This window comes from Pleurodeles waltl, chromosome 7 (genome assembly GCF_031143425.1).
Source record: "Pleurodeles waltl isolate 20211129_DDA chromosome 7, aPleWal1.hap1.20221129, whole genome shotgun sequence".
Classification (NCBI taxonomy): Eukaryota; Metazoa; Chordata; class Amphibia; order Caudata; family Salamandridae; genus Pleurodeles; species Pleurodeles waltl.
This window is the reverse complement of record NC_090446.1, coordinates 566355654-566381098: the sequence shown is the minus strand read 5'-3', so window position 1 is coordinate 566381098 and position 25445 is coordinate 566355654. Positions and strand designations below refer to the sequence as shown.

The window sequence follows — 25445 nt, the reverse complement described above, 5'->3', positions numbered from 1 at the left end:
CTTTAAACCTGTTATTTTGGGATGGGACATTCCTCTTGCACACTAAAAATTTTGGTAGTAGTAAGGGTCTACGAGAGATGGAAGGTAACTCCTGATCTGCATCGTGTGGCACGGAAAAGGATGAACTGATGCCAGCTTGTGGAAACTGGGTTTATACTGGCTCCGCATGACATTTCTGGATTGGAACGGCACCAGTGCGAAGCTGCACAGCACCACCTATTGTCATCCAGAGGTACTTCTGAAAGGTTATCAGATCCAGACTGAAGCCTGGGGAATATTCAAAAGGTGAGTAATCTGCAGCTAGAAGTCTACATCAGACACTACTTGCAGTAAGACATTCTCAGCGAACCTTGCATAGTAATTTTACTTTCCTTTTGAGGCTGTTAAGAGACATTCAGGTGCAAATATTGTAGCAATGAACCAAGACAAGATATTTTTTTAGCATATTTATTGACAGAAAAGAATTCTTGCTGTACATATTAAAAAAAAATAAATGATTTTTTTTCTCTTATTTTTTAAGAAATGTCAAGTTACATACTTGATAGTATGAAAACCCTTCTCGAAGAGGAAAAAAAAATCATTTTTAGGACTCCCCAAATAGGTGTTGGAATCACAATTGCCTCCCCGCACAAATTACCACTGTCCCTAAAACCATCACGAGGTGTTTCTACAATGCCATCCAGGAAAAATCTGCAGCCATTGGATGCCTCTCACAGGAAAAAATAAAACTTGCACACAAACAAATGAACCCCCAACTCACAACAAACATCTAGAGAACCCAGAAAGGAAAAAAAATCTAAAGAAAACAATACTTGTTTCACTTCTAAGTAAATCTGTCATGACATCTTTCAATCTCATTTTGTAAGTGAAGATATTTCATTGACCAGATCAAAAGCTTCCGTTACGTTTTCCATAGCATGCCTTAGACAAGTGGGTAGCAGGGACTTGGATCCAAATCAACATTCATGCTTGTTTTTACTGTGGACATCTAACTGAGATACTACATTGTCTTGTCTGTGGCACTAAAACGGACTTAGTGTCAAATTACGATAGAGGTAAACAAAGACTACTCTTTCCTTACATAGCTATGTCTGTACGGTCTAAATCTGTCCTAGTAACAAAATCAATGCCACTCTTTGGCCTAACAGTTTGATTTCCAGCATTAGTTTTATTTCGTACAACTGAAGCTTTGACTGATACAACACCCTCATTCTTCACTGGCTAATGAAAAGCTTCTTGCAAGGCAATTTTTAAATCTACGTCACAATGCTAAAGTAGAGCTTAACATGTTTCCCAATAGGTAGGCAAAATGGCATTGTCTGAAGGGCAATAAATCATATCATTTAAAGAAGTAATAAAGAAAACACGCTGGAAAATAAGCTAGACCAATCTAGCTATTCTTAGAATGATAGTCTATACAAACATAGCTGGTAATATTGCCTTTTGGTTATTGATGTTAAACGCCTAAAGCACCAGTGCTAAGATAAACAAGCTCAAGGAGGACGTAACTCAGTCAGCAGCCACATCCCACCATCAGTAAAATAACTGAGCATAATGTCAAATCACAGGATGCACTACAGTTAAATATAACAAGACTGCTGTATCCTTGCATGTCATTGCAAACAGACAGGTTAAAGTGCAAATCTTTCAAATAATTTCTCTTTACATTGAAGAAAAAGGGTGACCTGGTACTGTGGCCTTTAGAGAAGGCAAGCCATTCCTAGAGCTTCAATACTGGGTGCAAAGTCAAAGAAAAGAGTTCAAAAGGAATATTTTCTAAGTGTTCTTTAGCAAAAAGATAGAAAGGAAATTGAAGTCAACTTGTGGACGGCATCTCAGATCAGTTATTTTTAAAGCCTGAAATAAGTTGGTCTCAAATGGTATAACAATCACAAAAAATATACAGTATAACATGTTCATTTGATTTTACTGGATTGGTTGGCTCAGTTTCAAACTACTATGTACACTTAAACTCCATGGTGTTTGATGTGACTGGTAACCACTTGCAGATTGCCCTTCTAGGGGTTTAAAGGGTACTTATTAGAAAGGGAAAGAAATGGTTACTTCTTCCTTCTAAGCATGTACTCCCCACTTGAAAGCCCACAAGATTGTTCCCCCATGGCTGAGAAACCAGATATTCTTATAAGTGTGGACCTGGGTGAGATTTTGCAAGCGCTGCAAAAACTGACAATATAGTCCTTCAAAGTTGAAACAGATGAAGCGAAGTGTGGATCGGATCGTCAATAGTTTTGATGAGTCTCTTTTGATTAAGTCCACAATGTAGGTCAATTGTTCTGAATGCTGGTATTGCACAGGCACCACTATACGTTTACATCACTGAACCTACAAAAACAGGCCTATTTGCAAGCTTATTGTAGAAATCAGAGATTTATATTAACAATAAAAGAACTGCACGAAGTCCATAAATGTTATGAAAGGACATTCTCTTTTGATAGTCCAGATCTTGAATGCAGAGCATTTTATGTACCGCAAAAGCCTGGAACAAATCCTTTTGTTGATCAGTCTGGAAAGAAACTTTGCAGGACTTTTTCATAAAAGTGTATCTTCACTGGGAGCTTTGAAGCCATTGGCAATGGGACAGGGACGGAATATAGGTGCAAGTTCTCCCTAATGACAATTCACGCTCTACAATTTCTGCCCATAGCAAATTCGGAACAATCACTGAACAGCTGACCTTCAACCCATTTCTTTCCATTTTAAATTTTCAAAAGCAAGCAGTTATGAAAAGTCAGTAGATTGAAACCGATATATACAGAGAAAAAAAAACCTTGCTTCGGTCTGCAGCCTTCGCTGCTCACTGAATATGTCCTGTCTACCAAAAATCTGAATGTGATAACCATTAGCAACCTACTGCTCCCCCACACCTGGCAATTCATTACCAGCCAAGGTTTGCTTTTGTCTAAAGCAGCATCTTAAAGACAGAAAGATCAGGAAAGTACATAGAAAAAGCAAGACAACACCGTAGCAATATATCCCAAACCCTACTTTCGTTTGACTGGCAACAGCAACATTAGTGGGCCTGTTGCTCTAGAGACAAATGCGTAACGGAGCCTTAAACTAAACAAAAATGTAACCCTCCACCCCAAAATACCCATTTATGCACAATCCTCAGAGTTCATTATTCACATTGAAGTCCTCCCATTGGTAGATCAGAAGGGAGAAGGCATAAAACAGTCTCATCGTAATCCAGCTTGGTCAGAGGCTTTTATTCAGATGGTAAAGTAGAGGTTTTAGAGAGGGGAGTGGGACACGGATGATTAAACCTCTTTCCACTGCTCAGTCTGTTTTATTATATTACACAACAGCGGCAAAGAGGAGAGCGGAGGAGGGCGAACACGTTCGATGTGAAACAGAGCTTGACATTTTCCCATTGGCTTTTAAGGTGACCTATGAGGAGAGAGAAAGAGAGATTACTTTGAGAAAGCTGAACAAACAAATTAAATACAAAGCAAGGGAGTGTAAGGTGAGGAAAGCTATCCCAAGAGTTACAAGTTACTCAATTAGGAGAGATCTGTACTGAATCATTACACCTTCAAGGCACATCGGACATCTGCCAATGAGAAATCCCAAGTGCAGATATGGCATTTTTCTGCCCACTGGCCCCAACCCCTTACAGCATTCCCGACAATTCTCCATCAGTTTAAGTTCATACTTTGTTTTTGGTTAATTAAAATCACCATAGACCACTTCAGTTCATAAAACATGAAAACCTTGAATTTCAATACAAGTAACTTGGCAGATTGTTAACTACCAGGTTTCAAAATGAAAATGCTACCTATGTGTAGCTACAGTTCTCCAGCAGTGGCATCCTTCATAGACTTACATGACTGCATCATTCCCAGTCTCTGAGCCTCCTGCTAGTCAACATTAACATAGTTGTGTATGCATGCATTTAACATTAAACTGCAACATACTATGTAAGTCCATCCATTTTACTATGAACTCAATTCTGTCAAATGAGGTGGATAGACTCCTGTAAGGAAATGCCTCCTTGGCATGGTTACCCCCTAACATTTTGCCTTTGTTGATGCTAATTTAAGACTTGTAAGTGTGCTGGGACCCTGCTAACTAGGCCCCAGCACCAGTGTTCTTTCCCTAAACTGTACCTCTGTCTCCACAACTGGAACAACCCTGGCACTCAGGTAAGTCCCTTGTAGTTGGTACCTCTGGTACCAAGGGCCCTGATGCCAGGGAAGGTCTCTAAGGGCTACAACATGTCTTGTGCCACCTAGGGACCCCTTACTCAGCACATGCACACTGCTTTACAGCTTGTGTGTGCTGGTGGGGAGAAAAAGACTAAGTCGACATGGCACTCGCCACAGAGTGCCATGCCAACCTCTCACTGCCTGTGGCATAGGTAAGTCACCCCTTTAGCAGGCCTTACAGCCCTAAGGCAGGGTGCACTATACCACAGGTGAGGGCATATGTGCATGAGCATTATGCCCCTACAGTGTCTAAGCAAAACCTTAGACATTGTAAGTGCAGGGTAGCCATATATGGTCTGGGAGCTTGTCAAACACGAACTCCACTCCACAGTTCCATAATGGCTACACTGAAAACTGGGAAGTTTGGTATCAAACTTCTCAGCACAATAAATGCACACTGATGCCAGTGTGCAATTTATTGTAACATACACCCAGAGGGCATCTTAGAGATGCCCCCTGAATACCTACCCGACTTCTAGTGTAGGCTGACCAGTTTCTGCCAGCCTGCTGGCCACATGGGGAGAGTGCCTTTGTCACTCTGTGGCCAGGAACAAAGCCTGTACTGGGTGGAGGTGCTTCTCACCTTCCCCTTCAGGAACTGTAACACCTGGCGGTGAGCCTCAAAGGCTCACCCCTTTTGTTACAGCGCCCCATGGCATCCCAGCTAGTGGAGATGCCCGCCCCTCCAGCCACTGCCCCCACTTTTGGCGGCAACGCTGAATGAGAATGAGAAAAACAAGAAGTCACCCACCAGTCAGGACAGCCCCTAAGGTGTCCTGAGCTGAGGTGACCCCTGCCTTGAGAAATCCTCCATCTTGAGTTTGGAGGATTCCCCCAATAGAATTAGGGATGTGCCCCCCTCCCCAAAGGGAGGAGGCACAAAGAGGGCGTAACCACCTTCAAGGACAGTAGCCATTGGCTACTGCCCTCCCAGACCTAAACACACTGCTAAATTCAGTATTCAGGGGCTCCCCACATCCCAGGAAATCAGATTCCTGCAACCAGAAGAAACAAGAAAGACTGCTGACCTAAAGCCTGCACAGAAGGAGGAAGAAGACAACTGGCTTGGCCCCAGCCCTACCGGTCTGTCTCCAACTTTGAAAACCTGCTCCAGCTACGCATCCGACAAGGACCAGCGACCTCTGACGCCTCAGAGGACTGCCCTGGACTAAAGGACCAAGAAACTCCCGTGAACAGCGGCACTGTTCAAAACCAGCTACTTCTTTGCAACAAAGAAGCAACTTCACACTCTGCACCCGACGCCCCCGGTTCGAGATTCAGAGAACCAACACCTCAGGGAGGACTCCCGGCCAACTGTGAGCCCATGAGTAACCAGAGACGACCCCCCTGAGCCCCCACAGCGACATCTGCAGAGAGAACCTAGAGGCACCCCCTGACCACAGATGCCTGCAACAAGGGACCAGACGCCTGGAACCAACACTGCACCCGCAGCCCCCAGGACCTGAAGGAACCGAACTTCGACGCAGGAGTGACTCCCAGGCGACCCTCTGCCTTGCCCAAGTGGTGGCTGTCCTGAGAAGCCCCCCCCCCCTTGTGCCTGCACTGCTAGTGACCCCCCCCCCCACCCCCCCAGTCCCTCCATTCTTTTCTATCTGAAACCAGACGCCTGCTTTGCACACTGCACCCAGCCGCCCCTTTGCCGCTGAGGGTGTGTTGTGTGCCTACTTGTGTCCCCCCCAGTGCTCTACAAAACCCCCCTGGTCTGCCCCACGAGGACGCAGGTACTTACTTGCTGGCAGACTAACCGGAGCACCCCCTGTTCTCCATAGGCACCTATGTGTTTTGGGCACCTCTTTGACCTCTGCATCTGACTTGCCCGGAGCTGCTGCTGTGGTAACTTTGGGGTTGCCTTGAACCCCCAACAGGGGGCTGCCTATGCCCCAGAAATGAGACTTGTGTTTTACTTACCTCCTAATCTAACCTTTACTAACCTCCCCCTGGAACTGTTGATTTTTGCACTGTGTCCACTTTGAAAATAGCTTATTGCCATTTTTATTAAGACTGTACATGATATTGTTTTCATTTAAAGAACCTAAAGTATCTAAGCGAAGTGCCTTACATTTAAAGTGTTTAATGTAAATCTTGAAACTGTGGTTCTTAAACTAAGAAAATATATTGTTCAATATAAAAACCTATTGGCCTGGAGTAAGTCTGAGTGTGTTCCTCATTTATTGCCTGTGTGTGTACAACAAATGCTTAACACTACCCTCTGATAAGCCTACTGCTCGACCACACTACCACAAAACAGAGCATTAGGAGTATCTATTATTGCCACTATCTTACCTCCAAGAGGAACCCTTGGACTCTGTGCACACTATTTCTTACTTTGAAATAGTATATACAGAGCTGACTTCCTACAACTCCAAAATCCACACTCCCCACAAAGACAACTACTGTCAGATGTTCAAATAAATAAATTGTACCCTCATAAAAAGGGACATGCTGTTAACAAATCTATTGAAGATATCAACTCTGGAGCACTGGACCTCTAGGTATGCAATTTTCTTCAGCTTTGGCTCCTTCATGGATTCACATACTTTATTAATAATTAAAGCAAAGGCAATCATAATAAAAAGACAGACTTTACACTAACATTAATGAAATAGGTTACATAGCACTTCCTGTCCATGGGCTGTTCTAGATCTTAAACTAAGGCAGATGCATTAGTGCTTCATGAAAATATGGGTAAATACCCCATTGCTGCCTCACAGATGTCCCTGGGAGATACTCTGATAAACAGTGCTCACATGGCGGAAGAGGGTGCACTGCTGTGATCTACGGGCAATACCCTGCTTCGAAAGAGGAATAACTGCATTGGACTGTTAAATGAAATCAATACTTGGTCTGAATTGTGAAATTCTCTTTTCTTATTGTATAATTTTAAGCGACATTTAGTACCTAAAGAATGCAGAGCCTTCTCTACCAGAAAACAGGGTTGAATAAAGTAAGCTGGAAAGTTAATTTTCTTCTAAATGTGGAAAGATGTTCAGAATTAAACTAAGATTGGTGGATATTGTTACTCTATCTTTTAAACTTGATACAAGGGAGTTGAATGAAAAGAACTTTTATTTCACTAATGCGTCAAGCTGAAGTTATCCCGAGAATGCATCTGTAGAAAACTTCTCTGAAAGGGTTTGGGAAAGGCTTTTCAAGAGAGCACCATAAAAATAAAAAATAAATTAAAAAAAAAACTGGTGAGCTCCCATGCTACTGGGCATTTGGGAAAATACATGTGAAAAAGTTAGCACATTAACTCTATCATCCTCCTTCTGGCAAATAAAGGTGGTAAAACAGAGGTTTTTAGAAATCTGTAAACAGCAGTCAACTGAACTCAAATTGAGAAATGCGGATATTGGATTGTCTGCTTCAACAATTCTACCTAAATTATACATCCTCCTGTGAGAAGGGGTTGAAAAAGATTGGCATAATACGGATTGTTGATAAGAAATGGAGAGTAATTAACAACTGTACTATGTAGTTTTCAACTGGGTGGACAGCATGGACCAGGTAGATTACTTAAAGGCAATTTTAGCAGTCGACCAGAAATGAACCTTCAACAATGTTGTCAACAGGGACATGGAAGTTGCGGTTTTGGGAGATGGTTGACAGATCATGCTTGCATTACTGCTGTTAACAGATCTGAAGATGAAAAAGCTTAAGGAGCAGCCATCGGAGAAAATGACCACAGAACAGGGCATTTTGGACCTTCCAGGTATTTGCCACTAGAATCTGCAACTTAAAGGCAAACACAAGTTGTTTTGAGGTGGGAGATGAGGGATTCACAAGAGTCAGAGGATGAGGATCTGACCAATTCCTACGTATACTTTTTTGCTTTGTAAGATGACATCTAAGTGACTCTTCCTAAACAGAGTGCCTGGAGACTCAAGTCTCAAAGAAGAAATGTTTGCTGTAACTACGGCAGCCTAGTGTCAGCATCTGCCAGATTCACATCCTTGAATCATTCCAGTCGTTGAGGTGGGACTAAGAAAGATAAATGAAGGATTCAATACTAAAGAAGATAAAAAGTTACTTATCTATAACTACAGCTCTCCAGCGTTGCTATAATTTATGAAGTGAGTTAATACATTTCTGAGGAAGAAGCTCCAGATTAGACAAGTTGATTTCAAAACACCCCTAGGCACACAACTAAAAAAACTCACATATACATACACACCATTACCCTTCAAATTCTTTCCAAAAATTAATTTTTAATCATAATTTATCACATAAATAAATTCATTTAATACAGTTCATAACCCCCCCATTCTATCAGAAAAAAGAAAAGAAAAGACCAGTGTAAAAGACAAAGTGCTTGTGTGCAATAGTAAGTAAAAAAAGAGGAAATTAAACCCTCAAAGCATTCCAAGAAACAACTTTTTTTTTTTAAAAACACTTAAAAGACAAAACGCCTGTTGGTTCAATTTTTCACCACATTGAATCAACATATTACTTCTTCCAGAAACCAAACACGGAGTCCCATCCCCCATTCTCAATTCTCTCCACAAGAAATCCAAACCAATCCAGGCAAGAGCAATATCGTCGACGGTTCGACCCCTTAACGCTCCTGGGCCAAATCAATGCTCCATCAGGGTCTTCATCAGGACTGAGACAGAGGAGTCAAAAACCACCATAAATATTCATCTCCTTCTTCACTAAGCAATCCTTCCAAAACTCAATATCCTCCATTCAAAATAGAGGACACATTTACAGTGTCCATAATCCTTTCCTCAATCATTTTTCGCTTTTTTAAGGCTACCACTGCTCTTCCAATCTTTCATCTTTACTATCAAATAGCCGATTACTTCACAAGCCCAATGTTTCAAATACAACTTGGCCTTTTGGGGTGGGGTTTGTTTCTAACTGACCAGGGCGCACCTTTCAAAAGGTGCGCCTTGTGCAAACAAGGAAAATGCACCATTTTGGAATTAATGCACTGCCCCCAAGGCAGCCGCAAACTCTTCAAATTAAATACAGAGCAGCTTTAAAGCAGCTACTCTGTTTCAGTGTGCAGGCCTCAACGCGCCTGCACTATTAAGAGGGGAGAGAGATCCCCTTGCAGGGGGGGTGCAGTGAGTGACAGCACCCACCTTCTGCAAGGGGATGCTTGGGGGTTCACAGGACCCTCTTCAGAGGACTGCTAGTAGGGGGTGCACAAAGAGCTTCACCTTTTACTGGCACACTGACAGTGAGCCTTCTGGAAGCTTCTTTGCCTTTGTGTCCAAGTCTTTAATACGGCGAGGAAGCAAATAAGGGAAAGGCCTGTGATGATGGCATTGGTGATATTCTTGTGCCAGCACTATCTGTATGAAGGAAGGAAGGGGCCTCACAAGCATCTGCCACTCCTTCTGTAATACCAGAGTGCTCAGGGGGGTGCAAAAGCCCATTGCCCCTCCGGGGCACTTTGCCTAAGCTAAGATGCCATCAACGACACATGAAGGAGTTTGAGAAGCTATCACTTCTCAAACTCCAAACATGAAAGTGTGATTTGCAGATGGCCGTGTGTAAGACCCTGCCCTGTTGTTGCAACAGCAGCCTGTTCGAAGGACAGATGCTCATTTCAAGGAGTGCTGGATACCATACTTTATGTGGCCAATCCGGGGCCACTAGAAAGACTCCGGCCCAGCCGTTGGTGCTAATCTTCAGAACTCTGTACAAGATAAGTATTAGCAGTAAGGCATACTGATGTCTCGAGCCTTAACATAGGCAGAAGCATCTCAGAGAGACAGATCAATAAAGAGATGCCTTGGACACTCTAAGGCACAGAGTTGTTTTCACTGCGTGTCCTCAGTGGTGACACAGATATTGAGCCAAAGTTCTCCCTATGCATGGAACAGACCCTGCAGTCCCTCTGGGTGTAAATATCACTTATCATCCGCTAGGTGTCAACAGCGGAGTTCATCCACTGTGGTGTTCAAAGATCCCACCAGATTGTTTACCACCAGTAAGACTGCTTGATGGCGCTCCCAGTTCCAGAGACTCACAGCCTCGAGGCACATGGTCCACAACCCACCCTCGCCCTGTTTATTGCAATACCACATGCTGGTGATTTTGTATGTGATCACCAGCATCAGCCTTTTCTTGATTGAGAGCACAAAGTCTTTCAACACCAAGCAGATGTCCCTCAGCTCCAGAAGGCTGATGTCGGGCTTGGCTTCCTTCCAGGACTACAGACCTCTGATCTCCACTTCTCATAGGCAGCTGCCTGAATGTAGCAGTGATGCATCTGTCACCGCTGTCAGCTCTGGGTGGGATAGGGAGTTTGCCACTGGCCCAATTGCAGTAGACCTTCTGCAGGTTTCTTTGAAGTCTCCTCTTAGATCTGGACATTTTTAGTGAGATCTCCTAGCATGATGCAGGAGGCCATCAGTCTCAAAAGCAGCAAAGCCAGCTTCACTGAAATAAGGCAGACACTGTATGACCAGGATCATAACCTGAATGTCTTGTATTCTCATTTCTGGGGAAAAGGCACAAAACCAGACTCCAACCAGAATGGCTCATATGAAAGCGAAGCCTCTGAGGAGTCAGGTGCGACCATCACATTGATAGTGAACCTCAGACATCAGGACGTTTGCAGTAGTCTGAAGGTGGGTGACTGCCTGGGGCCAGTCTGCCTTCAACAGTCAGTTGTCAACATAGGGGAATAATGAGATCTCTTAAGATGTACTGCAACCACTGCCATCACTTTTGTGAACAACCAAGGGGTTTTGGTCAGAACAAAGAGGAGCACAGCACTCCGAATATGCTCCTGTCCCACCATGGATCGTAGAAAGCACTTGTGGACCTGCAAAATGAGAATGTGAAAATAGGTGACCTGCAGGTCTAATCTCCACAGTCGAGGACAGATAGAACTGTGCCAGTGAGTATCTTGAATAGGTCAGTTTGAAGGAAGGTGTTGAGTGCAGATCTAAAATGGGCCAAAAGCCTTCGCTCTTTAGCACAAGTAAGTAGCAGAAGTGACAAACACAACAATTTCGATGCCATCATCCTCTATACAGTATTTGGACAAAGGGTTTGCACTTCCTGAGGTAAGATGGACAGACGGCACTGTCCCGAACCGTGGAATAAGTGGGTGTTGTGGCCTCGAAAGGGCTGGGAACCTTGTGGTGGCTTAAGTGGTGGTCTTTATGGGATGCCGCTGCCAGAGTTACGGAGACTTGAAAAGGCTGATGTGATTGGCTGGGTGGGGCAGACAAGCTCGTGGAGCGTGCTGTGGTCCCATTTTCTTTTAAATACTGTAGGACAGAGCCAGCTTTCTCCCCAAAAAGGAGTCAAAGGACATGCCCATAAGGACCGACTGTACATTGCTGGAGAAACCCACAGATCTTAACCAGGCTTAGCAACAGATAGCAACATTAGTGTAAGTTACTTGACTAATGGAATATGTGGTATCCAGGCCGCAAAGGATAGTAAACTTTTCAGTGCCTCAGCTATCTTGGATGGCTTTGGTCAGTACAGGAGGAAGGCCTTCCAGAACACCTGGGAGAACTCCAAGCCTCAGAGTTAGAGTCCCATAAAGTGTGGGGATAGCAGCCTAAGACAGATGGCACTGGCCAACTGGACAGCTAAACATGTAGAAGAAAATAGCCTCTTCCCAGAGGTCTCCATTCTCCTAAGACTTTCAATCCGTCACAAGGGCATTCAGGTTTGTACTGCTTGTGGAGGCTTGCACCAATTGGCTCTTGGGAGAAGGGTGTTGATCCAGAAAAACAGTGTCGCTGGGGCTAGGGCCAGGGCACTGCATAACGTGGCAATTGATGGACTAGACAAAGACTTGGCCCAGGTCCCTAAAACAGTACTGCTAAGGGCCTCATTATATTATAGGGTATGAAGGGCTCATTATTGGTCTGTGGCCTAGCTGTAAAACCTTAGTTATCAGATTAGTTTTGACCTCCAAGGTGAGGAGCTGGAGGTCAAGATCTTCGGCCACACTCTGCATGACCATTCTGATGGAGACACTTTCCTCAATGGCAGGGCACGGAGGGGAGACTAGGCCAGTATCAGAAGAGGTATTGAGGCCACTGGCATCAGAGGTCCTCCTACCAGTTATCTTCATGGTAGGGATGCCCAATATAGTCTCCAGAATCATAGTCCTTGTCCGAGCTGGTTTGTCCTAACTAGGTAGTGTAACGTCTGAGGTCTATCCCATAGAATTGGAACGTGGGGAAGATCAGGTGGAGAGGGCAAGGGCTGCTGCTCAATGGGCTCAGAGCACAGCTGAGGTCATGACAGCACAGACTAGAGCCGAGCAGCACAATGGGTAGTGCCTCATCCTCCAGCACTGATGCCTTTGAAGTTGATGTTCCAGGGACCAGTGTGGAAAGTGAAGCAAGAGGTGGGAGTCAACAAAGGCAGTAGTTCGTGCCTAGAAGAGGGCTCAGAGTACCCAACTGGCACAGAGGACAAATATGACCGGGATCAGTCCCAGACATTTGGCTGTGACAATCTTTACAAGGTTTAACCTGGTTGTCTGGGAGGTGAACGTTTCTCTTACAAACTGGTTTTAGTTAATAATTTTTGAGGTACAGTAGTTTTGAAGAGAAAAGCGGTAGCTCTGGATCAGCATTTGGTGGCACGGAAGTAAAGAAATGACATCACATAGGAGTGATGCCGATATTTAGGTGCAACATTTTTGGAGTGGAACAGCATCAAGGCAGAGCCGCACAGCACCACCTACCGCTGCATTGAGGAATTTCTCCTATTTTTACGGATCCAGTCTAAAGCCTGCAGAAATAGTCAATATGTGATGAATCTGCAGTTAGAAGTGTCTACCAGAACAAGCTGTACACTGTAATTATCTACGAAGAATTAACACCTTAATAAAAGATGCCAGCACAGCACCTGTCCCACTTTTGTGTCTCTGCGCCTCCGTCAGCAGGCAGAAGTAATAGATCAAGGTGTTGTGATTCTTGCATGTCACAGAACCTGTCACTATCAATTTCGATATCTTAGCACATTGGGCTGCTAAACTTAAAATGTTTTTTGTACAATGCAATGTAACCGTTCCTTAGAGAGGCTGGTCTGTTTTTGTGTGACAAAGTAATAGCAGTTGACAGCCAATAGGGGAAATCTTGTTTCTTTAGGAGATGCACTTTTTCATAATTTCCTAAGGCAACTAGAAGCTGACCCCAAAGGCAAAAGTATTTTGTCCTGCCATTATAGAACTCAAGCCACTTCTGGACACATAAGATATAACTAACTCCTAGGAAAACAGTGGGAACATTAGTAATAAGCAAGGATTTCTCTATGAAGTGAGTAGGTGTTTGTAGAATCTCCTAACTGATTCTTTAAGGTGAAGACTTGTACTTCACAAACTCACCTTGCGGATGCACACACTACCAGTAGTGCAAACTTGCAGAAGACGTATTCAAACTCTCCCCTGTGTACCAGCTCAGAAAGACTTATCAGTTGATAAAGTACATTATTCAGGTGCCACACAGTGTGTACCCCCAAGAGGCCTTTCAATCTGCTAGTACACAGAGATGGTCTGGTGAAGGTAATTCTAAAGCAGGAAATAGCAGAAATATGCACTTTAATAGAAACGTGGGTCATTCCAGTCCATGACAAGTTTGGTAAATTCAGCAGGATTTGGTGAGGCAGGGCAGACTATGGATGAAGACCTCGACCAGAACACCATGCACTGAATCTTTTCAATTTGAGTCCTTAAGTCAATTTGTTGACACTGTCGGGCTTTTATATAGTTATTTCTATGAAAGCCTTTGGAATGCCAAAATAGAAGAACTTGTGTACTAGAGCCATGCTGATAAACTCATGGATGATTGGCTGTTTTGCAGAACATGGCCACTGCAACAAAATAGAAGATTTTGAATCGGAGGCAGTTGGATGTTGTACATCAGAGGCAAAGAAGGTCTGCAAACTAGTTTTGCCTCTGCCATGGTGGGGCTATGACTGAGATGGCAGTTCTCTCCTAATCTTAGTTCATGGACTCTTTTGCATGAGTGGTAGAGGACAAAAGGCAAGAAATCCCCAACTTTGCAGTGGAAAACACATTACCCTATTACCATGGTTGAGCAATCCTGCTGGTGTAAAACAAACATTTCTTGTTGCTGTTCGTGGAGAGCTTGCAGAGTTGAGTTTAGAACAGTTTCCATTCTTGAAAATCTTTATTTGGGGTGTCTACCCAGTTTTGTGTGTAACTGGAAGGATGTCCACTATGAGCAAAACCCAATGTTGTGGGCCCAGTCCTACAGCATCTAGCCTTCTGATAATAGGACATGATATTTTCCCTCCATTTAAAGAAAACATGGAGGTTGTGTTGTCGGTCCCAACAGCTCTCATGATTGAGGGGAAGGAGGACTGAGATGTCTGTCTCACGGATCTTAGTCTCAATACATTTATGTGGAGGTTTGACTACTTGTACCCACCTGCTACTCCTGGTTAGCTCTTGCTGATGTGTCCCCGCCCTTTCATGAGCACTTTCATAGCCAAAACAAAAATCTGTTTGCACCTACTGCTAACTTTTCCTTTGGCATCTACCCGAGTAAGGATGCTTTCAATTAAGGTGTGACTGACATGATTCACTAAGTAGTCATTACTTTGGATCTACTGCTTGTCTAGTCAGTCTTGAAGTTATCTCATTCATAGGTAGCAGAACAGAATGAGTGGGATGCAGAAAAATATAATCCCTAGCCAAGATCTGAAGGCATGCCCATGCTATTTTATCTTCAGTCAGCAGGCCATGCCATATAAAAATAGAATTTGCTTCTACAAAGTACGGGCCTTTTCTCTGTTGGCATCAGAATGGCTCTGAGAAATTACAAGACTGAGCAATTACAATTTTATTTTGTAGTGAGAAAGACCCTATTTATGGAAAAGGTGACAATTGTGGATAGGTTGGCAAATTAGAATGTGGAGTCTTTCATCATACCAGAAGGGAAACACCATTTTTACACGGCATATGAGGTAAGCTGGCACTCCTGCCATAAACTTTGAAAAGATTCTTGGGACAGGCTTGAAGCCAAAGGCAAGTACCTTCAACCATTAATGTCAATAGGCCATTTCCATAAATAAAAGCAGAAGAATCTCTTGCAACACCATGATAAACTTTTTTTTAAGGTACTTAATTGTACAAAGGTCTAAAATGGATTTCCCTTAAGTTTCAGACTAGTGAAAAAGTTGATTAAAGATTCTATATTACTGCGATTTGGGGGATACTACCTTATCATGGAGAGAATCAGAATAAAAGTGCAGATACCAGGTTTTTATGGTCACATAGTATTAGCATTGCCTATGTGAGGGATTCTAGCAAACTCAAACCAGTGGATACATTATAGAACCTCTCAAACGAAAAAGCAGATTCCTCCTTGGGCCTTCCTAATCTTGTATCAGATAGAGATTTACGAGCCAGTGGCGCTCCAGGGCCTTATACTACATTGCCATTTACCTGGTAAAATACGTTGTAGACTAATGAGCAAAGTGCTTGTTTTCGCTTCTTCAACTGACCTTTCAGACCCTGGTTTTACCTGGTACTTGGAAGGGTTCCATCCTGCACCAAGATTATAAGCATTACAAAGCCAATCGGTCTGGTACTGGCTGCCAGTCTTTTGGCTTTGACAGGGTTTGTTTTGTCATGGTTGCTAGGGATGGGCTACTAGGCCCTAAAAAGATGTTAAAAGCAACATTTTCTGCCCTTAAGAATCAGATATTGCTATAAGTAGTTATTCTATGGCACTTGAGGGAACTACATTGTGTGGATGTACTCCTTGTGAAAGGCAGAATGCAGTTACTTTCAGTGAAGGCTGAAATGGACTGGCCTTCTGCCGTATGGTGGTGCAGGTTAGAAAAAATGTGAAGGACTTTAGACCAAATGGATGAAAATGGGCTGGCTGAAAGCCCAAAGGTTATGTTATACATATACCTTTAGTAAAATCAAAAGGTGTTAGCTAATGCCAGACCTAAACTGTGATACTAAAATCTTTCAACTATCGATTGGAAGACTGGCCTGAGACTGAACAATCTACTTTGAATGTATTGATCAGGTTTCAGGACAAAGTTAACACCTGTTTTCTAGATTATAAAAAAGGTTTTTAATAATCTGGATAGGGCCACACTCTGGCAGAAATAAATGGCATGGAGAATTCCAGCTCCCTCTTCAGAGCTTTTCAGGGTATTATTTACAAATATGGGTCATAATTAAATTGAGGCAAAATCTGTTTTTGAATGAGTTGAGGGAGGTGCATTACTATGTATATGACTGCCTCTTGTGGGTCAAGGTCCGATATGAAACATCATAATGGAAAGAATTTCCATATTACAAACTGTGCATCGGCATAAGTACTACATAAGGATTAGTTACTTACCTGTAAATCCTAGTTCTCTTCCAGGGGTATCCTCATCAAAGTCATAAACATTGAATATTCCCACCCTTGTGCGGGGACCCCGGAGCATATATATATAAAATACATACATATTATCATGTGTAAAACAGCAATGCAGGCTATAATCATAAATAGGCTAAAATGCTTTATTTCTATGCAAGTTTTTTTTTTTTTTTTTTTTATATTATAAAATCACAATAGATCATAAATATCTACCTAAGCCCCAAAAACTGGACTTAGGGAAGTAAACAGCAGTAAATATCAGAGAAAAATAGAAAAAACCACATTGAAAAACAATGAAGCATTCTTAGCCAATAGGCTGCATGCAGGTTAACACAGGAGAACCATAAAAACTTTGGCACCGTGCCTTTAAGACCCTGAGCACCTCCAGTATCCCACCATGCCTCAGGGGTGAAGGGAAGGTGACAGTTGGTTCACAGTTAGGTCAGTACTTTTTTACGGTGACAATCTGTGTAACTGATCAGAAAGATAATCTGTCCTGCACTTCTAGGAGACTTAAGTCCGGGGAGGAGGGTGGGTTGTTTATGACTTTGATGAGGATACCCCTGGAAGAGAACTAGGATTTACAGGTAAGTAACTAATCCTTCTCTTCCAGGGGATCCTCATCAATAGTCATAAACATTGAATAGATTAGCAAGCCCATCCCTAAACTCTGCGGACTGTCCGAAAGAAGTGCAGGAAAGAATACATATTCATGCAAATAGATTTCTAAGAGAGGCCTGCCCCACCTGGGCATCCGCTCTTGCATCCGAGTCTAAACAGTAATGCTTAGTAAAGGTATGCACAGACTTCCATGTAGCAGCCTTACAAATCTCGGAAATTGGTACATTGTTAAGGAGGGCAGCAGTAGCCGCTTTTCCCCTTGTGGAATGCGCTTTTGGCCTAGCCAGTAATTGCTTATTAGCCAGTTGGTAAGTGTTAACAATACAAGACACAATCCATCTTGATATCGTTCGTTTAGACGCTGCCTCTCCTGTTCTTAAATGACCATAATTCAGAAACAAATGGTTAGAATGTCTAATCGGTTTTGTTTTGTCGTGAAAAACCGTGTACGGTTCTCTGCAAGACAGAGCCTGAATTTCGCTGACCCTCCTCGCTGAAGTAATGGCCACCAAAAAAGCCGTCTTCCACGTAAGGTGCTGTAAAGAGGCCTTGTGTATAGGTTCAAAAGGAGGGCCCATAAGTTTTGACAGGACTACATTCAGTTCCCATGGAGGAGAAGGTCTCCGAATGGGAGGAAAAACCTTTTTCAAGCCTTCTAAAAAATCCTTGACTACAGGTATCGTAAAGAAGGATTCCTGAGAAGGCGACTTACGATACGCTGTAATTGCAGACAAATGAACCTTAATAGAAGATACCTGCAGACCAGACTTCGCCAGATGAAGTAAATAGGATAGTATGACGTCCTCCTGAGCTCGTATGGGATTTATACCTTGTTGAGAGCACCAGATGTAAAATCTCTTCCACTTAAAAGCGTAAGAACGCCGCGTGGAAGGTCGTTTTGACTCTTTCAAGATGCTCATGCACTCCTGTGAGAGCCCTAGGTGCCCATACTGTAGGAATTCAGGAGCCATGCTGTCAAGCTCAGAGAGGGAAGGTTGGGATGTAGGATTCTGCCTTCCATTCTGCTCAGGAGATCCGGTCTGCACGGCAACCTCCTGTGAGGTCTTTCCGATAAGTTGAGTAGGTCCGTGTACCAGAATTGGCGGGGCCATTGTGGCGCTATCAGAATCATTCTGGTTCTGGAGTTGTAAAATGTGTTGATTACTGCCGGTATGAGGGGAATCGGTGGAAAGGCGTAGAGAAATGTCCCTGACCAGTTGATCAACAGGGCATTCCCTTGAGATCCCGGACGGCAGAACCTGGATGCGAAGTCTGGGCATTTCTTGTTTGTTTCGTCTGCAAAGAGATCCAACTGAGGTCGACCCCATTGACCGAAGATGTCCTCGACGACTTCGTCGTGTAGCACCCAGTCGTGCGCGTCTTCCAGATGTCTGCTCAGGAAATCTGCCTCTACGTTTTGCTGACCTGGCAGGTGTACCGCTGTGATAGACATTCCCCTGGCCAGGAGCCAATGCTATATCGTTTGGGATTCTCGAGACAGAGGTAGTGATCTTGTTCCCCCCTGTTTGTTCAGGTAATACATTGTGGTTGTATTGTCTGTCTGAATTAGGATAGATTTCCCCTGAACCAATGGAGAGAAAGATTTGAGAGCCAGATGGACTGCTCTGAGTTCCAGTAGATTTATGTGATAGTTCTTTTCCTTGTCGGACCACAGACCCTGAGCTTGGAAGGAACCCAGATGAGCACCCCAACCCTGAAGAGACGCATCCGTTACCAGAGTGTCGACTGGAATTGTCTGGTGAAACGGAGAACCTATTGACAGGTGAGGTCTGTGCATCCACCATTGTAGTGATTGAAAAGCCACTGCTGGTAGTCAAACTCTGTCCTCCCAGTGACCAGTCTTTTGGCTCCAATTGTTCTCTAATGCCTCCTGAAGGGGCCTCATGCGTAGCCTGGCATTCGGGACAATGAAGATGCATGAAGCCATGGAGCCCAGAAGCGATGTCACCTGACGAGCTGTAGGTGCATCGGCTGTTAATAGATGTTGACACTTCCTGTGGATTGATAAAAGTCGTTCCTCCGAAGGATACACTCTTTGGAGCTCTGTGTTTAGTATCGCTCCCAGGTAGTGGAGGTTTTGTGTTGGAATCAAGGTTGACTTGTCGTGGTTGATTTGAAGACCTAGAGACTCGAAAGTTCTTAGAACGATATCTCGATGTTTTCTTGCCTGATCCGGAGATGAGGCCTTCACTAGCCAGTCGTCCAGGTAGGGGTAGACGAATATTTTTTGTCTTCGAAGGTGTGCCGCTACCACTGCTACACATTTTGAAAAGACTCGGGGTGCAGACTTCAGGCCGAATGGAAGGACTCTGAATTGGTAGTGCTGTGACGCTATCTGGAAACGTAAAAATTTCCGATGTTTGGTTGCTATTGGGATGTGAAAATATGCATCCTGTAGGTCGATCCAGTCTCCCTGATGCAGTTGCGGGACAATCTGGTGAAGGGCTAGCATCCTGAACTTTTGTTTTCTTATGTACTTGTTCAGGAGCCGTAAGTCCAGAATTGGTCTGAAGAGGCCCTGTTGACCTTTTTTCGCCACCAGAAAGTAACGGGAGTACACCCCTTTTCCTTTTTGTGCCGGAGGAACCTTTTCTACAGCTTTCTTTTGTAGGAGTGCGAGAACTTCCTTGCGTAGCAGGCTGAGATGAGAAGGAAAACACCTTGCTGGCGGCAAGTGTGGAGGAGGTTTTTTGAAAAGGAGAGAATAGCCATGTTCGACAATATTGAGCACCCATTTGTCTTTTGTGATTGAGTGCCACTCGCGAAGATGATGCGTAACACTTCCCCCCACCGGAGTGGTGCACAGTGCTGAGGGAAGCAATGCCTCATTGCTTTGATGGTGTCTTTGCTGTAGACTGTTGGTCTACTTGACCCTCGGTCTCTTGTGGGTCTACGTGCCTGAAACAGGGGACGTCCCTGTCGTTGTTGTGGCCTTTGAGACCAGTGAGGGGTTTGAACCCTCTGCTGGAATGGTCGTCTGTCATACGGCCTGTACCTCCGCCTGAAGTCTTTTTTACGTTCCAGGCCCACTGCCCTCATCGTGTCGACTTCCGTTTTCATTCGGGCCATCTCTTCATCCGCGTGGGTACCGAACAACGAACTCCCGCTGAATGGGAGGTTCAAAATGCGCTGCTGTGCTTCCTGTTTCAGACCCGTGAGCCGTAGCCAGGAAGACCTCCTAGCACAGATTCCGTGCGCATACCCATGCGCAGCCAAATCCGCCCTGTCCGCCGCCGCGCTGATGACCTGGTTAGATACTAGGCCCCCTTCCTGCAAGATTTCCTGGAAGTCCTGTCTATCTTCCCTGGGCAACTTTTCTGTAAATCTGTGGAGTGAGTCCCACAGAGAGCGGTCATATCTGCCCAGAAGTGCTGAGGCGCTGGAGACCTTCATAGCAGATGCCGCCGTACCGCACATCTTTCTCCCCAGAGAGTCTAGGTGTCTGCTCTCCTTATCCGGGGGGACTGTGGAAGATGATGCCACAGAGTGTGTTTTTCTGGCTGCGGCTAAGATCACAGAGTCCGGTGGCGGATCCTTCCGCAGGAATAAAGGATCTTGTTCCGGAGCTTTGTATTTCTTTTGAATCCTAGCCGGGGCAGACTTGAGAGTGGCTGGAGACAGAAAAGTGTCCATAGTCGGTTGCAGCAAACCCGGTACTAGTGGCAGCAGTTTTCTCGAGACTGATCTGTGTTGTAGGGTCTCAAAGATAACTGAGGATGAGGTGGCCGGCTCCGGTACCTCAATATTTAGCTTCTGCGCTCCCCTTAGAAGAACCTCATTAAAAGTGGTGATATCATCCACCGGGGAAATCCTAGCAGGTGGAGAATCTGTGAGTGTGGGGGAGTAGCGCCCAACAGACGATCCTGAAGAAGACCAAGAAGGTGATCTTCTGCGTGGTGTTCGTGACCTGGTTCTCCTTCGGGAACGGGACCTGCTCCGAGAGGCTGTAGCAGAGTGTGCAGGTCTTGTGGTCGGCTGACGAGAAGCAGAACGAGCCCGTCCTGCTCTAGCTGTAGGCGATGGCGTTCTCGGTAATGAGGAATACATCCTAGAGTATTGTGAATCCGGGGATGCTGCCGGTCTATTCAGGCTCTCTAACCATCTGGGTGATAGAGTGATGGGAGAAACATGCCCCGATGCTCTGGAATGGGATGATGCACTCCTTATAGAGACCACCGGTGAGGGAGCTTTGTCCGCTGGCTCTACTGCCTGTGACACAGCTGAAGGTTGTGTCGACGTCGATTGTATCCTCGACGTCGAATGTTGCGATGGCTGATCTGTTCTCGACGTCGAAGGTCTTGACGTCGGAGGTCTTGCCGTCGAGTGTCTTGACGCCGATCGCCTATCGCGGGACCTGGACCTACTCGCCGTCGTGTGTCTCGACGTTGAGTGGCGAGTGGTCGACGGCGGATGTTCATGCCGTCGAGGTGTTTTTGGTGTCGTGTCCTTCGACGCCAAGGGGTGAGACGTTCTCAACGGCGAACGGGAGCGCCGGAGATGACTCGACGCCGAACGGTGGCCTGCCGTCGACGGAGATGTACCCCTGTGTCCATGCTTCGACGTTTTGTCCCTCGACGTCGGTCTGGTCGCCGTCGACGGCGATCTATGCCGGTGAGACGGTGGTGCCGATGACGTCGATGGAGAACAAACAGGTACAATCCTACCTGTCGACGTCGATCGGGCCATTCCTTCTGCTGTAGGTCTGGGAAGTGAAGAGGATGTTGACTTTTTCCTCTCCTGAAGCCCATGTAGCCTGATCTTCTCTCTGTCTTTGAGAGTCCTCCTTGACATGTTCTTACAATACTTGCAGGTGTCAGGACAGTGACTCTGTGGCAGGCAGACAATACACAGAGAGTGTGGGTCTGACTGGGCTTTCTTCTTCCCACAAGAAGGACATTTTACAAAAAGAGATGGCATTTTCTGTCAAAAAAGACTTCCAAACTCAGACAAAAGATGTTATCTGTCGAGTAAATAGGAAAAACACTATTTTAAAGGATTTTTCTGAAGAAAAACTCAGAAAAACTGAGAGCTCAATGCTCCAGGATCCTCTCAGAAGAAGCCGGAAAAAAGAACTGACCTAACTGTGAACCAACTGTCACCTTCCCTTCACCCCTGAGGCATGGTGGGATACTGGAGGTGCTCAGGGTCTTAAAGGCACGGTGCCAAAGTTTTTATGGTTCTCCTGTGTTAACCTGCATGCAGCCTATTGGCTAAGAATGCTTCATTGTTTTTCAATGTGGTTTTTTCTATTTTTCTCTGATATTTACTGCTGTTTACTTCCCTAAGTCCAGTTTTTGGGGCTTAGGTAGATATTTATGATCTATTGTGATTTTATAATATAAAAAAAAAAAAAAAAAAAAAAAAAAAAAACTTGCATAGAAATAAAGCATTTTAGCCTATTTATGATTATAGCCTGCATTGCTGTTTTACACATGATAATATGTATGTATTTTATATATATATGCTCCGGGGTCCCCGCACAAGGGCGGGAATATTCAATGTTTATGACTATTGATGAGGATCCCCTGGAAGAGAAATATATTTATGCCACTGACGACAAATGTGCCTCAATAACGAATGACTATTGCAACATCACTAATAAATACATTCACACACATCTGGTGAAATGGCTTGATGAAGACAGTTTACTGTCTCAGATTGCATGTTACAACGACTATACACAGGGAAAAAAATGTCAATAGCTTTGAGACCTCTATCAGAGTTTACCTCCTTTGAAGAACAAACCTGTATATATCCTGGTATGGTTAAATAACCTTTAACTAAACAAAACCACGAGGGAGGGAAGAGACATCAGGACCCATTTTAAACTTTGCTTCTCTTATCCCCGCCACCACACTTAATGGTAACAAATGGCCTATTACATTCAGCATATCTGCATACTATACCCACACACAATGCTACCTTGAACACCTGTTTGTAGCATGTAGTGCTTTAGATTCACATTCTCTGCATACAGCCATGTACTGTTAGGCCTGGTCTAAGTCACATGACCTGTTACTCTACACCTGGTCCACAATGCACCAGCCCACTATCATCTCAGATTGTTTTCTGTTCAGCAGGCGAGTAGTGTATGTGGAGAGCTGTGCATGATAAGAGTAAAAAACAGACAGACACCTGTGATCATTACTAGCTTCTGTGGAGAAGGGTGGGTACATGCAAATTTACAGCACTACATGCTACAAGCGAATTATAGGGTAAAATTTTCAGTTCATAGCATTTAGTCCCTCTACAAAGTTGTGTCTAGCAAGCATACAATGGAGATGTAAAAGTGTTCTTCGGAAAGGTTGGCCAGCCAACAGTTGCTGATGTGCTAGAATGTCAACAAGGCATGAAGGTGTGCAGCACTGACCAAGTAGGAGTCTTGCTGCTATCCATGAATTGCCAAAAAAAGGCTAGAGTGGCCCACTTCCTGCAATTATGAGTGGGCTCTAGGAGGCACAGGGATCATGCATTTGTCTTCAGCATAGCAAGCCTGGGTGCACCTAACTATCCACCACGCAATGCCAGATTTAAAGATGGAATGACTGTGTGGGGTTTGATGGAAGCTGCAAAAAGCTGATTGCACTTCTTTCTAACATTCTACGAGGGTTTATTCTGTCAGTATAATATATGTGCACCCTCTTAATATCCAGAGTATAAAGGGATCTTTCCACTAATGATTCGGGCTGTGGTAAAAAGAGAGGGAGTTCATCTGTCAAGTTTTTGAAAAAAAAAAAAGGTGTACATCTGTTCGTGGCATGTTCTGCTGCAGATTCACATACTGTGCATTAGTCCGCCATCTAGTGTGGGGCTCGGAGTGTTACAAGTTGTTTTTCTTCAAAGAAGTCTTTTTTGAGTCATGGATCTTCGGTTCCATCTGCAGCAGAACATGCCACGAACAGATGTACACTGGGTAAGTGACATTTTCCGTTCGATGGCATATGTAGCTGCAGATACTCATGCTGTGCATAGACTAAAAAGCAGTACTGTATAGCGGTGGCTAGCCTGTAGGAGTTGAAGTTGTCTGAAACAACAACAGCTCGGCCTACTGTGGCTTGTTGTGATAATTCGTCTACACAGTAGTGTTTAGTCAATGTATGTGGTGTCGACCATGTAGCTGCTTTACATATTTCAGCCACTGGTATATTCCCTAAAAATGCTAGTGTTGCACCTTTCTTTTTGTGTAGAATGTGCTTTGTGAGTAACTAAAAGATGTGTTTTTGCTTTGATTATAGCATGTTTGGATGCGCCTTACAATCCATTGTGCTAATCCTTGCTTTGATATAGGATTGCCTGTATGTGGTTTCTGGAAAGCTAAAAATAGTTGTTTAGTCTTTCTAAATGGTTTAGTACTGTCTATATAGTACATTAAAGCTCTTTTGATGTCTAGTGTATGTAGAGCTCTTTCTGCCACAGAATCTGGCTGTGGAAAGAAGACTGGCAGTTCGACTGTTTACTTAAAATGAAATGGTGATACAACTTTTGGTTAACATTTTGGATTTGTTCTTAGTACAACTTTGTTTGTGTACTTTGAAGAAAGGTTCCTCAAGAGCAAAGGCTTGGATTTCATTTACTCTTCTTAAAGAAGTAAATGCCACTAGGAAGGCAACTTTCCATGTTAGAAATTTAATTTGACTCAAGTGCATTGGTTCAAATGGTGGGCCCATAAGTCTTCTAAGCACTATATTTAGATTCCAAGATGGCACTTGTGGTGTTCTGGGTGGAATGATGCTTTTCAAGCCTTCCATGACAGGAAATCTAAATAAAGAGCTATGTTGTATATTTAGTAAATATGCAGAAATTGCAGTAAGGTGTATTTTTATTGAAGAAAATGCTAAATCTGATGTGTATTTTTTTTTGTATTTATAAAGCGCGTTCCGGCCCGAAGGCATGGAAGCGCTGACTAAGGTGAGACTGTGCAAACTCTGCAGGAAAAAATAATCAAGGTCCAGACTTATCGTGGAAAAAGCCAAGTCTTGACCCGTTTTCTGAAAGTGAGGTAGTTGTGCTCTCTCCTAAGTTCCAGAGGGAGTAAATTCCAATTCTTTGCAGCTGCCATAGTGAAGGCTTTATCACCCCACTTCGCTTTCTTGGTGCAGGGGACTTGAATTTGATGGGTGCTGGGAGAACGCAGCAGTCTTCCGGGTCTGTACCACTGTAATTTGGACGTCAAATACTTAGGTCTGATCCCATGGGTGGCTTTATGGGTAATACAGAG

General features: G+C 44.1%; 1 protein-coding gene across 5 annotated transcripts in view; it reads right to left on the bottom strand.

Moving 5' to 3' along the window:
* Window positions 1-431: 431 nt before the first annotated feature.
* The window catches only part of LOC138304355 (serine/arginine repetitive matrix protein 2-like), a 735752-nt gene continuing 710738 nt past the window's right edge, over window positions 432-25445 (bottom strand). For all 5 annotated transcript variants that reach the window (XM_069244334.1, XM_069244333.1, XM_069244336.1 and 2 more), the window contains one exon: window positions 432-3408. Coding sequence is in view for 2 of the 5 variants with exons in the window: in XM_069244336.1 (XP_069100437.1) it covers window positions 3399-3408 (10 nt within the window). In the remaining 3 variants the exon portion in view is untranslated. The remainder of the gene's footprint in view (window positions 3409-25445) is intronic.